Here is a 16,209-nt window from a genome sequence, read left to right as displayed (position 1 = left end):
TTTAAATCCAAAAACTCTCAACTGACCAAATCTCACTCAGTATGTTAGGAAGAGATATCTCACCTTATACTTGCTGTAAATTCACGTTTCTTGGCCCTCAAGTCAAGTTAAGCATGATTCTTAAGGAAGAACATCAAGAAAACACATGTTTTACATGGTTTTCCTTGAAAACCAAATTGAAATGGGAGGGAGACAGCCATCTCACCTTATTTTCATCCTTGATAAGTTACATGGTTATGTAGAGGAAGAAGAGAGGATCATTTTGGTGAAATCGGAGTTTTGATTTGAGTTTTAGTTCAGAAGAAATCAAGCTTTGAAGATTAAGTGTTCATGAAAGTTTCTCTCTTTTCTCTCTTGTTATTTTCGGCCAAAATGATGAAATGAGACAGCCTTGGAGGTCTTGGGGGTGTAAGGTGAGTTGTGATTGGTTGGCTTGGAGGTGGATTAAAATAATATTAAAATATCTCTGGTGTACAACTACTAAAACTAGGTGTATCGGAACACTCGTAAAAACATCTCTAAAAATTATTTTCTGAGCTACTAGCATAAATGACACTTGTAAAATATTTATTATGAGAATAGAACATGTATAATGAGGCCTTAGCATTGCTAAATTCATCAGAGAGTGCTTGTGCTAAGCTGCACCAGTAAACCGTAAACCTGGTTAAACCGATTTTCTGTTTTTAACAAAAACAGACCAGGTAACCTTATAATGTCATTCAAGCATTTTATAATACTAATATAATGATAATATTATACTATTATCTCTCTTCTCTCATGAATCGAGTCCGGTTCGTCAAACAGAGACTATTTACGAAAATCAGAATCAAAACTGCCAACCGATACGGTTCAAAAACAAGGTTCTTCGCGATTGCATTATCGAGCTTGCCTCAGAGGAGGTTCTAACTTAAGGATGACATAATGATAATGAGGATTGAGATGCTTGATGATATAACAGAGGTGTTCCCTTTACTGATCTTCCGGAGAAATCCGTACTTTCAGAAAAGATCTCATGTACTCAAAAATCAGGGTTGTTACATGAAATATGTCTAACATGACCTCTGCAAGTACTTGCAGGCGCTGATTCTCCAGCTGAAGCATGTGCCTCTTTCTCCTGGAAGCCATTCCATATACACGGGCATCTTCGGACAACCATTCACAAATAAAGCCCACGGCTTAACATGTTCACACCAACACTATAACTATTTACTTTCTGTCACCCTCTCATGACCTTTTAATCATTTCATAATCACACGTGCCGATTTATCTTCTCTTTTTCTTTTAAAACCAAAACCAATCCCCCTTTCATCCTTAAAACTAATTCTTAAACTTTTTCCAAGATATTACAAAATGAAATCATTCAACAAAAATTCAATTACTTTTAATGTTCACTAAAATTCCTCCAAATAAAATCCTTGTGTCAAATTCAAAACATAAGCCCTTTTAATTTTTAAATCAAACCTAAACATAATACTTTTCTTAAATAATTTAAAAATCATAAAATAATTCTTTTCTAAATAAATCAAACACAGAATATATACTTTTCTTGAACGAATTAAATCTGACATATAACTATTTTTTGAATAAATAGAAAATCAAATAATACAATTTCTCAAATCCAATCTTTTCCTTCTAAATAAAATTTCAAATAAATTCTTAAGGTTTATAACAAAATTTCGGCGGCATCTCCCCTAAAACCCGGACTCTGTCACCCTTCTCGGGTTCCATCCAAACCATTTTTTGCACTCCTTTCAAATTATTTCCAATAAATCAAAGCAGACAAATTTCAACATTTTCAAATTATCCTATTGTAATTCAGAAATCAAATTCATCAGAATAACTCAGTTCATGGTTGCACTAAAACCCTTTGAACCTCAAACTTATCACAAATATCAATATACCACAAAATTCAACATAAATTAGATTAACAAGTAATCACAACATCAATTCACTTGTCCAATACCAATTTAACCGGTAAAAATTTACCAAAACCCTATCTTCGTACGAAATCAAAATACTCGAAGCTTCAGAGAAGCCTTCTGACCGAGCCGTCGAAGAAGAAAACGTTCGAAATCGTCTGTGCCTCCTAGAACTCCAGTTGGCCGAACTCAAGGGGTAGGAGAGCCACATCACCGTCGACTTCTACCGATCATAAGTGATGCCAACACGTAAAGGAGGAGGATACGAATACTTTTACTAGATTAGATATTTTATTGGAGTTACGGATCGCAAGAAATCGAAGCCGAAAGTTTGGTGGGAGTTACGGTTCTCTCTCTCTGTCACTCTTTCTCTCTTCCTCACCGAGCATGCAATCAACTAAACCTATAAGAAGGTGTCCGCGTACGCAAGCACTCCCATACTTGAAAAATTTTGTAAAGTTGCAGAAATCAGTTTTAAACACCAAACTTTAAACGTTCATAATTTCATCTACAAAACTCCATTTTTCTCAAACTTTATATCGTTTTAAAGCTATTAAAACAACCTTTAATTTAAAACAAAGATCATCAAATTTGAAGATTCAAGATTCAAGTTATAATTCGCAAAAGTTCGCCAAAAATCAAGTTTTACAAAATCAACAAGGTTCTCTAAATCTCAAAACTTAATAACCAAAACCAATTCATAAACATTCAAAACCACACCAAAACTCACCATTCATGCCCACCAATCCACCATCACAACCATATGTTTCCCCACTTACCAATTAACTTCCTCCATCATTTTAAACATATTTCGTTCAACTTTCCAAACGTAATTCAACAAAACTCCCCAAATTCTCAATCAAGAAAACAGCTCTATTGCCACGCTTTAAAAGCGTGGCAAAAAGCTGAAAAAAGCGTGGCGATAACTTTTCGCCATGCTTTTTGAGCTACAGCCACGCTTTTGAAAGGGTCACGTCTGCAAGCATGGCAGTTGCTTTATCGCCACGCTTTTAGTGACCTATGCCACGCATTTTTTTGCCACGCTTTTTGCAAATGGCCACACTTAATAGCATGGCCATATGTGGGAGATATGGCCACGCTTTAAAAATGTGGCTATATGTGAAATATAGCCACGCTTTTAAGGGGTGGCGATAGCCAGTGATACGGCCACGCTTTAAAAGTGTGGCAATAGCCTTATAAAATTAAAAAAAAAATTCTTAATTTTACCTTCAAAATATAAATTTTCAGTCCTTTATTATTACCAAACCTATAAATATAGTATGCAATTTTTATTACAAAACAAATCAAACAATAATTAGGGACATATATAATTTTTGCTATAATTGTTTTATACATTAAAAAACTAATACTCAAATACAAAATTAATCTCGAGTTCAAATTCCAAAAATAAAAACCAAAGAAAAATACAGAAACAATACAACTTAAATCCTAACTCCTTTGCTGTTCCTCCTTCCTCTAGCCCTCTTAAACTTCCTTCTCTTAGATCATACATAATTGTATCTATAACATTTGTGAACTTTTTTACCTGCAAAAGATGGCAAAAATAGATACAAAATTAATAAATTATTTTGAAGTTTCACTTTCCATTCTAGGCAATACTAGCTTTATTTTCTTTTAGCCTATTACTCAAATTCACAAACCAAAACATGTGTTATCTTGTAAAAAAATTTTAAAAGAAGATTAGAGAATAAAAGAAAAGGAAACAAGCATTATTACCAGAAGTCCTTCTCCAATAAGGAAAGCCAATCTGATTTCCTTTGATCGAAAAACTATTACCAGAAGTCCTCCTCCAACAAGGAAATTCACCTAACATCCCTCGTAACAACTATTATAGGACTTTGGTTTCCATTAACTACATTTTTGCATGAAGTTTAACGAGGTAGGATGCCAAAGCCTGAAATATGGAAAAATAACTAAGGAATTCCAGCAACTAAAATGAACATATACAAAATTTAGCAGATTTTCAGTTATTCCTTTGCCTCCACAAGCAAATACCAAGTCACTTAATATCACTTATGTCCAAGGAAATGAAAAAGAAAAATTAAGAAAATAAGCCAATTTATGTAATAAGGTACGAACATGTATTTCCCTAAAAATTTAAGATAAAAGTGTTGAAGTAATTTACAGATTCCTTACGATCATAAGGTACGAACATGTATGTCCTGGTCATAAATATAGATCGCTTTACAAAAGCTACAAGCAATAGCTACCTGGAAAACAGCACAAATATCATAGATCATAACCAAGAGGAAAATCATATTAACTCTACACACTAGTTTAATAACATCAGCAGTGATAATCAACAAGAGATTTTGATCACAAGAAAGCAAAATGTTAGTCTTGGTCTCTACACATTTAACTAAAGAAATAGCTCACCATAGACTATTGACTTGGGCTAAAGAAAAGTCATGACCAATAATAGCTCATCATTGTTGTTGTTGTTGTTATATTTGATATTATTTTGGGTGTGAAAGGAAAATGTAAAGCTATAAGAGTAATGTTTCAAACTTTGGTGTCAGGATTCAGAACGTTCAAGACCCAACTCAAACATTGATCAATTATTTTCAAAGCTCAAGAGTCAAGACAACCTCAATCGTTGTCACCAACTTGCACACCTATCTGGCAATCCAAGAACTGATTGACTTGTATATTGTGCACAATTAAGCACTAATTATTATAAGGCCAAAATTTTCCACTGCAATTTTAAAACAAGAAAACAGAATATTGATTACATATTTATAGAAGCAAATCACCTGAAGTAACTCCTTTTCTCGAGAAGCCTTCCATTGTCGAAATTGTTCTGCCTCTTGCTTCATTTTATGCTGCAATTAGACCTACAGTTTTCATAAATCCAATATCAGATACAAAGTAAAAATTTCAATAATTAAGTAGTTCAAAAAATTAAACACAAGTGCCTTTTGAGCCCTGATGTACTGTATTTCAGCTAGCAATTTTTTTGCAGTTTCTTCGCTTTCCCCTTTTGCTTTAGTAGCTGCACCTGGTTTTCTTGTTTCTTCTTGAGGTCTAAAATCTAATGTTCAAGATTTTAATATATAAATAACTCAGAAACTATTTGACATTGGAAAAAGACAATTACCATGAAAATAATATTGAGATATTACCTGTGCTTCCAGTGCATCCAATTTTTGGACACGAACATTTTGAGATTTCTGTGCTAGTTCATCAATATTAACTGAAAGATTCTCTACCTCATGCAACAAACGGTCCCTGTAACAACCCTAGTTTTTGAAAATCAAATGATTAGTTATTTGTAATTTATTATATTTGTTGACAATTATGTTTTAAGAAAATTATTTAGCTAGAGGTAATTAAATAGAGTTTCATGATAATTGGAGTTTAAACTAATTAGAATTTTTATATAATCCTTATTGGATCTTTGGTATAATTTAAATTATAATTTTGATAATTGAAAAATAGGAAGAATTGTATAATTTAATTTAAATAAATTCTTTTTTGAATGAATTATGTTATTAATTTGAACTCCTAGAAATTATTTTATTAGAAATGATTAGATTGATATTTATAAATACTTTAAGTTTAAGTCAATTAATATTTATGTACCATTTTTATTATAATTAATTATTTTATAAATTGAAATTAAAGTTTCAGAGATAGAAAAATAATAGAGATTTGTATGATTTAATCTAGAAAATTGATATTTGAATTTAAATTGTACTTTACAAAATATAATTAATTTGTTCATTTTATAATGTAAATTAGAAATAATTGATTGAACTTAGCAATAGGATGATAAATAATGTTCCTAAATATTTTTAATAGAGTACACTTGATTTTAAAATTGTTCTACTCTCCAATTTTATCAAAATATCTATTAATATCTATCCATATTTCTTTATAAAATCTTAATTTCTAACCCTAATTCCCAAATCAAACCCAAAACCCTAATTTCCTACAATAGCCACCACCCTCCAAACCCTAGCATACCACCCACTGCCGTTACCCTCACCACATGACACACGCCCAGACTCACCTCTCTCACTCTCAGCCTCACCAACGCACTCATAGTCATTTACTCACTATACACACGCACGCACACATATGGAGAAGACAGGAAGAGAGAGCGCTAGCGAAGAAGGGGGAGGAGCCATACCGCCACCACACTCCGTCACACCCAGCCGCGTCTTGCTCGCCGTCGTGCCATCCACCCACGCCGAGAAGGAAGAGAGAAACAGAGGAGAGTGGCATCGCGTCTGCTGCGAGCTCTCCGCTGAGGAAAGCCACCGTGTCGTCGCCATCGTCGTCCTCATTATGACCTGTCACCATCGCTGGAGCCAGCCGCCTTCGTCGCCGTTCATCCTGGTCGTCACCGTCACCGCTGGTCTGCCTTGGAGCCGCCGTTGAGGAAGGGAGCTCGAACGCCGTCGCTGGGAAGGAGGCTTGGCCGTCGTCGAATAGAACGCGATGGTACTGAGAGGGATCACCGTTGATGACACCGAAGCTTGACAAGGGCTGTAGTGCCGTCACCGAACTACCGCGCCGCCGTAGTTGTCGCTGGGAAGGTTGTTGGAGCTTGCCGAGGATACGGTTCTGATTCTGAAGCAATTTATCCATGTCACTACTCATCTTTATCCCCTATTCTGCCTCTACCTCTGAATTCTAAAAGTTGCCAAAACCCTCTGTCACCGGGAAACCAACATTCAAGCTGCCCAGGAAACCACCCTTAGAACCACTACTGTTTTGATGAGCTCTGTCCCCTGTTTTTGCTTCCTTGTCCTACCAATTTGTTTCTACTTTGCCGCCGCCATTACTGGAGGTAGCTGCCGGCTCTATTTGGAGACTGCTGCCAAGTCACCACCGAAGCTAAGAACAGGTGCTGGGATTTGATGGAGCACCGCTGCTATTGTAGATTCGTAATATTGGGTTTACCGCATTTAAATTCTGCAATTACGACTAATTGGGGTAGGGGATTTATTTTAAAATTAACAGTTTAAACTTATGAATGCCAATGAGGTTTAGTGAGTAATTGCAAATAATTCACAAATATGATTAATTGATAGGAATAAGCTTAGTTTGAGGTTGTGAAATTTGGATTAAGTTTGATATTGAGATGATATTCTGGTGTTCCAATTAGTTTATTGAGTTTAGGTTATGGCAGAGAATGTCATTGGGTTTTATTATCGTGAGTAATTAACTTGACAAGATTAATTTTGGTTAATGCTGTGACTGATATTGGTTTTCTAATTTTGATAAATTTGTTGGAAATTCTGATCTTATGTGATATTGCTGAATTGGTTGAAATCTGGTTGTGAATTGTATTTTGAATTGCTGATTTTTGTGATGAGCTGGCTGAGATTCTGACCTTGAATGAGTTATTTTGAAATATTTGATATTGAATTGGAATTTTAATATATTGGAATAGCTGTGAAATGGACTTGTGACGGGTTGGAATTGGTTGAAATGTGGCTGCAAGTGGTGATTCATTTAATGTTACTTATTAAATTGAAATATGATGAGCTGATTACACTACAAGAAAAAAGGCCTATCGGCATACTTTTTTCTTGCCACGCTTTTAAAGCGTGCCTAAAAGTGGTCTACGGCTACGCTTTTATGAGGGTGGCCACTCATTTGTAATTTGGCCACGCTTTTTTACTGCCACGCTTGAAAAGCGTGGCCATAGAGAGAAATTGGCACGCTTTTACGAGGATGCCCACTTATTTGAAATTTGGCCACGTTTTTTTACTGCCGCGCTTGAAAAGCGTGGCGATAAAGGGAAATTGGCACGTTTTTACGAGGGTGGCCACTGATTAAAAATTTGGCCTCCCTCTTTTTTGTCACACTTAAAAAGCGTGGCCATAGAGGGAAACCGGCAGCGTGAAATGCGTGGCTATACCGTGTTTATTTTGGCACCATAAAAAAATGTGCCGATAGAGTTTCCTCCCATAAAATTTAGTTTCCCACCTATTTTTTCTCACACTTAACCTTTTTTCTTCTAAGTTATCAAATTTAACCCTAAAAATGATAACAACAACACACTAACTTTACATTGTTACCAAATTCACTTTTAACCCTAAAATTCCCTTTCAAACCCTAAAAGGCGCCGTCAGCTTCATCCATCTTCATCGCTTAGCTTCATCTTGTCGAACCCAGCCTTCGTCATTCATCCATCTTCATCGTTCAGCTTCATCTTCTTGAACCCAGCCAGCTTCATCTTCTCGAACCATCTTTATCACTACCCTTCATCGCCTTCATCACCACTGAGAACCCTCACACCCAGCCCTCTCTCTGAGCCCTCTCTCGCAGCCCTCTATCACACCTTCTCTCGCACCCGCTCTGTCGCAACCCTCGAACACTCAACGCAAGCCTCCTCCTCGGATTCGCAATCCTCGCACCCTTTCTCGCAACCCTCTATCGGCGCTACTCCGTCAGCGCACCCTGCATCGGCGTGCCCTCCCTCAGCGATCTCTCTCTCAGAAACCCTAAACACTAAAGACGTTGCCTTTCTCTCGCTCCTCCCTCAATCGTTGCTTCTTCTCCCTCAATCGGCGCTCAACCCTCACCATAAACACTACAAGGTAAGTATTTCTTCCATCTGTTTCTCTAATCCTCTGATAAGGGCCATTAGTTTGGTTCCCTGGCTGTTTCGCTATTCCTATGTTGCAGTGATGTGAAAATGAAAGTTTAAATATTGGCACATTAAATTTAGGAAAATGTTAGGATCTGATTTTTATCGTAAAAATCTATATCGCTGTTCCCTGGTTTATTTGATTCTTGAGCTTCACTTCATTTCAGATGTGTGTGCTTGGTTTTGGAAGCTTGTTTTCTTGTTAATTATTAGATATTTTGTAATTTGTATTGATTGGAGACTAGTTATGCTTTCTAATCTTTCTCTGTTTCTCTGTTCCTCTATTTTGGACCGCTGGAAAATTCTATAAAAGCCCCTCTATTTAGGGTTTCAGCTTCAATCTAACGCATTCAGTGAAGAGAAAGTCGTAGCCATGGGGAAGAGTAAGCATCCAAAACTCTTTACCAAAATATTCCTAGAATCTTTTATTTCTTAATTTCTGATTCTTATTGTTCCAGGTATTCGATTTGCATATGTTAATTTGGTTTTTGTTTATTAGCTAGGGTTTGTATGTTCTGTATAATTTAACAGTGTTTTTATTTTTGTTTTTATAATCACTCAAGTTGTTTTTATTTTTGTTTTTACTCTGGTTAAGCATTCTTTGGCTAAGTGACTTGAAAATTAAACTGGACATTGCCATAAATTTGAATGTCTATTGGATGATGATGATGTATGTTGATATGGTTTATATAATCTGTTTTAGAATATCTATTCATATTTCATAAGGTTTATCTTGTATTTACCTTATAGGATTATCTTAGATATCTCATCTTATCTGTGTGTATAATTATTTGGGTAATGCTATGGTGAAGAGTGAAGTTTTGGTGAACAGTGAAGATTATTTCTTTTAGTAGAGGAAAAACCCACCAAAAAAATTTGTCTTGTATGTCTTGTATGTTTAGTAGAGGAAAAACCCACCAAAAACCCACCAAAAAGATTATTTCACCTAATTCTACTCTTCACTAAGAAATTCCCTAACTATTTATATGTCTTGTATGTTTATGTTGTTGTTATTCAGAGTGTGTGTGTGAGAAATATATAAGTAAAATATTTAGCCCTTCTCAACTTTTCATTCTTCTCATCTTTGTTAAGGAAATTAACAATATATTGTTGGGTCTATTTCTTATTACCAACTCCACTTCCTCATTAATTATAGGACTAAAGATTTTTCTTTGAAATTAATAGGAAAGATTGGAGGCAAAGCGCTTGTTTGATTCAAAGGAAGCTATAGATGAAGTTCAAAAGGCACTGCCAAAAAGAATTTCACCTCCTGAAACTCCAAATGTTCTAGAAGTTGCTGAAGAACAACAGACGCCTAAAGTGGTTGCTCCCACACCAGAGCAAATCATTGCTATTAAGGTATAAACTATAAAGAGAAGTGAACTTAGCTTTTGTGAGCCTTATTGCTAATAGGTGTGATCATGTGACATGCACTTACATGTTTGATTCAGATCTATAATTAATGCATTTGAAGGTACTTGACTGAAAATTTGTAGATGAGATGGTTAGTTATTTCTTTTCACCCATAGCTTAACAACTAACTATCTATAGCTAGCTACTCCAAAGTGGAGGGAGACACATAATGACAATCTTGAATCCCATATAGATTTGTTCCATATAAAAGAAGTCACCTTACATGACTCAAATGAGTTTCTTTTATTTTTTTCTCTCCTGAATTTTTTATGATATTTGCCAATAGCATTGAGGTATTACTTCTATTCAGTACTGTTTGTAGACTGCAGAAAAAAATTGAGCTTAGACTGTTGCAGTTTTGCTTCTTGATTTGTTCTGCATAATATTAATATTTTGGGTGGATGAAACTTCTTAATCTATTCTTCTTAGATTCATATGTATTTCTACCATATCTTTCAAATTATTGTTCTGTGTGTCCATAGCTAGCACTTCTTTTTTCCTCTTCTATATTCCCTCTGCTTATCATAATCTCTCCTATTTTTTGGTATATGGTTTTCATTTGTCTTTGATGCATGTTATTGCCTATTTAGGAATATTCCTTGAAATTTTTCTACAGGAATTTTGTGAAGAGGAATAGACTCTCTTCCTTCGTCGAAATTCAATTTCAGTTTTGAAAGCACAGGACAGACAATGGACGCCATTGATTCAGTGTTCAAACGTCTCAAAGGGTTCTCCAAGGACAGCGTAAGGCTCGTCAAGTGTTGCCATAAACCCGATGGCAAAGGTGCCTTTTTTTATTAATTTAATTATGATTATTTTGATTTGAATCTGGATGCTGTGAACCTGAATTTTTCCTTTTCGTTTGTAGAATATTACAAGGTTGCTATTAGTACTGCAATCAGAATTACGATTATGGGATTCATTGGCTTTTTCGTCAAGCTCATCTTCATTCCCATTAACAACATCATCGTCGGATCTGGTTAGGTATATGATTTCTAATTGTTTATTTTTCAAAAATTTATGAAATTTTTAAAAAATTGTTGTGTTTATAGCTTAGCTTGATGTGTTGTTTGAGTGTGGTGCAGCAATTTGTTATGAAACTATGAATAAGGAATTTAAAAGGGGGAAATTGTAATGTTGTTTTATTGTATTCAGAATGTGGTTGGTTTTGTGCTTTCTTACTGTTACTTGAGATTAGGGTTTGAAATTATGCAAATTTACTTTAGATGAAGTTCTTTCATACAGTTACTGTTCTGTGCATAGTTCATTATTGAGAGGGGGTGGTAGATTTACAAATCAATTTTCTTCTTTCTAGATACTAGAGAGGGAGCAATGTCTTTTTATTATACCAGTGAACTTTATTGTAACTTGTATGTTTTTCACTTTTTTGTGTTGCTTTTGCTTATGCTGAAATTAATAGAATATGTCTATAATTACTACATATAGTGTCAACTTATGTTCTAAACAATTTTTTATGATATCTGCATGATGATGAGAGCCACAATCACACAGAGAGTTTTAAAGCAAACGGTAGTTTTTGTTAATCACATCAACTTTTTGTTAATCATAGTTCTGCTGTATATCACTTTTTGTTTTTCCATCCTTCGTATCTTTGGGAACTTCTAATTTTCTCTTTTTAATTATTATTATAGAATTGTAATTTTTTAATTATTATTATGCATTCAAATTTTCTCTTTTTTTTTTTAATTTGACAAAGGAATAGGCCACGCTTTGAAAGCATGGCAAAAGGTTTTAGTGGGAAAGCCACGCTTTTAAAAGCGTAGCTATATGTGCTCTATCGGCACGCTTTCAAAGCGTAGCCAAAACCAACTTTCTTGGTACGCTTCAAAAGCGTGGCAATATGTGAAATTTTTGGTATGCTTTTAAAGTGTAGCGTACCGATAGATTAACACCTATGGCAACACTTTTAAGCGTGGCAAGAGTTGAAAGCGTGGCCAAAAAGAAAGTGTGCCGATGGATCCACAAAAGCGTGGCGATAGAGCAACCGGCACGCTGGCAGATGTGACCCTTTCAAAAGCATGCCGATAGCTCAAAAAGCATGGCGAAAAGCTATCGGCACACTTTTTAGCACTTTTGGGCACGCTTTAAAAGCGTGGCAGAAAGTTTATTTTCTTGTAGTGGTATTGAATGAAATGTATTTGAGAAAAGTTAGTTGTGGTGATTATTCTGAGTTATGATTGAAGTTGGAATGCGGATGTGAATTGAGTTTAGATTATGGCTGTGATTGTGACTGGTTCTGTTGCTGTGAGTGATTGATTAATTGATAAGATTAATTCTGGCTAAGTTGTGGCTGTATTCTGATTATTGAAAATAAGTGCTTGTAGTTGTTTTTAGTTATCTGATGTAACGGAACGCCTGTGATACTGACAACGACTGATTGGAATTGGCTTTGATGGTTGCTAAAGTTGATTTATAATTAATTAGAATTAAGTTTGAGAACAGTTAAAAGATTGAAGTTTGATTACTAAATCATTCTCTTCAAATTTGACTTTTAAAACTAAATAGTAACTTTGCTAAAGAGTAAATGACATTAAAATAATTAGAATTATGAAAGGCTGATTTTTGGGATTACTAGTTGATTGAGTTTAATTTTGAAAGGATTCCATGATATGTGAAAAGTAAATATGAATTGATGAGATTGGAGTTGGATTGATGGATTAGTTAGAATTGTGGAGTATGATTGATTTGTTAAATATTATGAATTGTGAATGTCTGATTGATTGAGAATTGTCTGTTTGAAAATTATTGAAAAAAAGGCTGTGATTTGTTGAGAAAGAGGGAACCCGTAAGGGTGGCTAAGTCCGAGTTTTAGGAGAGGTGCTGCCGGAATTTTGTAAAATCTGAGGTTTTACTTGAAAAAAGTTATTTTAGAAGGTTTGGATTTGGAAAGTTATGTTATTTAAGTTTTATCTATTGATTAAAGTATTATGTATGGGCTGAATTTATTATGAAAACAATTTTATTTAGTTAAGAAAAGAATTATAATATTTTGAAATAGAATTACCAAGGAAGGGTTTATGTTTCGAACTTGAATTATTTAAGAAAGAAATTATGTTTTGGGCTTGAAATAAAGGATTACTTTTTTAGAAATTTGGTGAAATAATAATATTTGAATTTGAATAGTAAGAGAGATGATTTTTGAATCTTTGTGAAGATAGTAAATTTGAGAAACTAATGAAAGGTTATGTTTTGAAAAGTGTTTACTGAATTTAAAAATAAATGATTTTCTTGAGTCTTTGATAGAGAACTAAAATGAAAGATAGTTTTAAAGTTGGCTTGACTCAAGATTGCCATAGCAAAGATTATGAACTGAATTGATGATTGAGATTTTTATGACCGAATGGTAAAGAGAAATGGCTTGAGCCAAGATATTGCAAAAGTGAAAGAAGTAAAGTTTATACAGTATGATTGAATAGAGAAAGAAAGAGGTACTGCATAAGAATGTGAAAGTAATGATGAATAATGAGAATGATATTGAATGATGATAAATAGAATGATTATGTAATGATCTGCTGCGTGAAGGCAGCCAGATAAATGGTGGTACGACCACTAAGAGCGCTTCCCTGGGATACTTAGCTATAATGCTATTCTGTAAGTCAGAGGACTCTTACAGAGGTATCGAGAAAATACATAACTGGCTTATGCTCTTGTAAGTCGAAGGACTCTTACAGTGAGTGTATGTGAGTGTGCTCCTGTAAGTCAAAGGACTCTTACAGTGAGTGTGTTGGGCAGACTAGCTCCACCCTGCAAGTCAAAGGACTCTTGCAGTGGATTGTTAGTGCTGCCATGCAAGCCAAAGGACTCTTGCAGTGGTTTGCCCTGCAAGTCAAAGGACTCTTGCGATGGGTGTTGCCAACAGGGAAGCCTTACCTAGTCAAAGGACTCCGGGTAACGTCGGGAGCGGGTATGTAACCGACAAATGAGCTCATTACCTGCACTAGGGATAGACATGCATCATCCTTGTTTGCGCATTTGCATTTGATTGGGTTTGCTCATTGTACTTCCCTTTGATTGTGTTGTTGGTCTTGCTGTGACTTGTTTGTATGGTTAACTGAATCTCTGGCTTGTACTATTAGTTTGTGAATGTATTAAATTGGTTAAGAATTGATGTTTTAATTGAGAATTAATTATGTGACTGATAGATGGATAATGTGACTAGTTTTATATTCAGAATTTGTTTGAGTTTAGAGATTTTGAAGGAGGTAATTAATTAGCTAAAGTAAAACCAAGAATAGTATTTTCAAAAAGGTTTGATAAAGATATAGTTTCCTTGAGTATGTTAATTATTTTCATATTAATCATTACTTTTACGACATTCCCATTCCCTACTGAGAACGTGTGGTTTGTTCTCACCCCAAAATCTTCCACCCATTCAGTGACACAGGTTCGAAGATTCAGTTTGAAGCTGCGGGCGATTCTAGAATTTATTTACGAGTTAAGTTTATGACTTGAGTTTCTTTCATAGAATTCCCTCGCCTTTGTAGCTTTAGTTTTTATTTTATGCAGAGGGATAGGAGTTGTACCTGAATTTTATTTAAATTCTTTTGTATAATATTACTATTATTAATAATTATGTGATTATCATTACTTGAAATGTTTGTTATATGATTTTAAATAATAAAAGCAAAATTTTTCTAGAATTTTCTATAAAACTGAATCGCGATATCAAACTAAAGGCTCAATAGTAAATAGTTAATAAAGGAAAGCAGGTTGGTAACGCCTTACTTTTAGTACGATCATGACGTTCTGGAAGTTGGGTCGTTACAGTCCCTCTCTTGCTGTCATTATCATTGCAGAATCAGTAAACATGAGAAAAATAAACACTTAGGATTTGTTTGATTCCTTGTTTTCATTCTTATGTTTTTTGTTTTAATAATTGTGAAAAGAAAAATATAAACATAAGAAAAATACTATTTACTGTCTTCATTTCTTATTTTCACAACTTCTTTTTACAAAATTTTGAAATTAAGTTACACAAAAAGTGTAGACAAAAAAAAAACAAACCAGAAAAAGCCTTTCGTTTGTGTGCTATCTAAAAAGTATTTAAACCTAACTATGTCCAAACCTGCACTTTTCTTTTTTCCTCCTCAAGCTCCATAATTTTCTTCCCAAAGTGCTCTTTGAGTGCTTCAGTATCAATGTGCTTCATCTCAGACTGCAAGGAAGTAAAAATGTACGCCAATTAAAACACCATAAAATGGAACACTTACTGATTTACTGTTTGAGGCCCCAAGATATTAGCCTAAGGACCAATTAAGAAAAACAATTGGCACATTCCAGTATCACTTGTTTTTCGTTTTTAGCCTTCCAATATTAATGTTATGGAAACCAATGCTGCAAAAATCCTTTATTTTAAAGTCAATATACTATAGTGTATATAGTAGGAGCAAAAAAGACAAGCTTTATTTAAAAATTTGAAAGAAAAAAAAAGGTAATGACCGAAGAAAAAGCTTTAATTTTGAATTCTGGAGTTCAGGTTTAGAACGGCCAATACCGTATGGTGTACGAGCATCTCGTATATTCATTGTTCTTCAGTTACTAGATTTATTTCTAATCTATTATACATAAATAGAATATTTAGTACACCTGGAGGAAGGCCCACTTCTTTGCATATGTCATCCAACTCCAAACATGTCCTAAAATAAAGCAAAGCATAGCCTATAGTTCAGCAAAAATAACCAAGACTAAAAAAGAAGCAAAGATTTTGCACGATCTGCTGAGAAACATACACAAATGCCAATTCGGAAGGCTTCAATATCGCAGCACAACCAGCTGCCAGAGCAGGGGCAACCTTCCATGTAGCCATTAACAAAGGATAGTTCGTAAAACATGATATCTAGTTAGCCATCAAGATAGCAATTTTGCTAACAGAGAGAGGTAACAACAATGAACGAACAACGAAAAAACAATACACAACAACTGAATTTCTACCTTTCTATTCTACTATTATTCTTTTTTTCATCACTCATTGCCACTTATAGAGAAACTAACTTCTAGATTCTAAGACTAGTTAATAAGGCAAATTTTAAAGAGAAGAAAAATAAGTTACCCTGGGGTGATTAATCCAATGACACCAATGTGTTCTTTAAGGGCATAACTCTTAAAAGTTTCCATGGGAAGAGAAACGGGTGCCTTCTGCTTCGCGTCGAGTTTCTCGGCAAGGTTAGGGTAAAACTCAAAGCAACTAGCAACATCATCCTAACATAAAATCAAGCGTGAATCAGAGAATTA

The 16,209-nt window shown here is 34.6% G+C and overlaps 1 protein-coding gene and 2 long non-coding RNA genes across 3 annotated transcripts; 1 reads left to right on the top strand and 2 right to left on the bottom strand.

The window, feature by feature from the left end:
- Positions 3,355–4,987, bottom strand: LOC107608519. Its single transcript, XR_001612892.2, has 4 exons — positions 4,694–4,987; positions 4,077–4,150; positions 3,717–3,834; positions 3,355–3,465 (listed from the first exon to the last, which is right to left on the bottom strand). It is a non-coding gene; the product is annotated as an uncharacterized LOC107608519 (long non-coding RNA).
- Positions 10,648–11,007, top strand: LOC107610059 (protein transport protein Sec61 subunit gamma-like). Its single transcript, XM_016312125.2, has 2 exons — positions 10,648–10,741; positions 10,826–11,007. Exons 1-2 carry the CDS (start codon positions 10,648–10,650, stop codon positions 10,939–10,941), a joined length of 210 nt encoding a protein of 69 aa, XP_016167611.1. The 3' UTR covers positions 10,942–11,007.
- LOC107607386 lies at positions 14,984–15,976 on the bottom strand. The gene is made up of 3 exons (XR_002350061.1): positions 15,708–15,976; positions 15,473–15,614; positions 14,984–15,133 (listed from the first exon to the last, which is right to left on the bottom strand). It is a non-coding gene; the product is annotated as an uncharacterized LOC107607386 (long non-coding RNA).

Source organism: Arachis ipaensis, chromosome B07 (genome assembly GCF_000816755.2).
Source record: "Arachis ipaensis cultivar K30076 chromosome B07, Araip1.1, whole genome shotgun sequence".
Classification (NCBI taxonomy): Eukaryota; Viridiplantae; Streptophyta; class Magnoliopsida; order Fabales; family Fabaceae; genus Arachis; species Arachis ipaensis.
The sequence above is the reverse complement of the archived record's forward strand: the minus strand, read 5'-3'. Positions and strand labels throughout refer to the sequence as shown.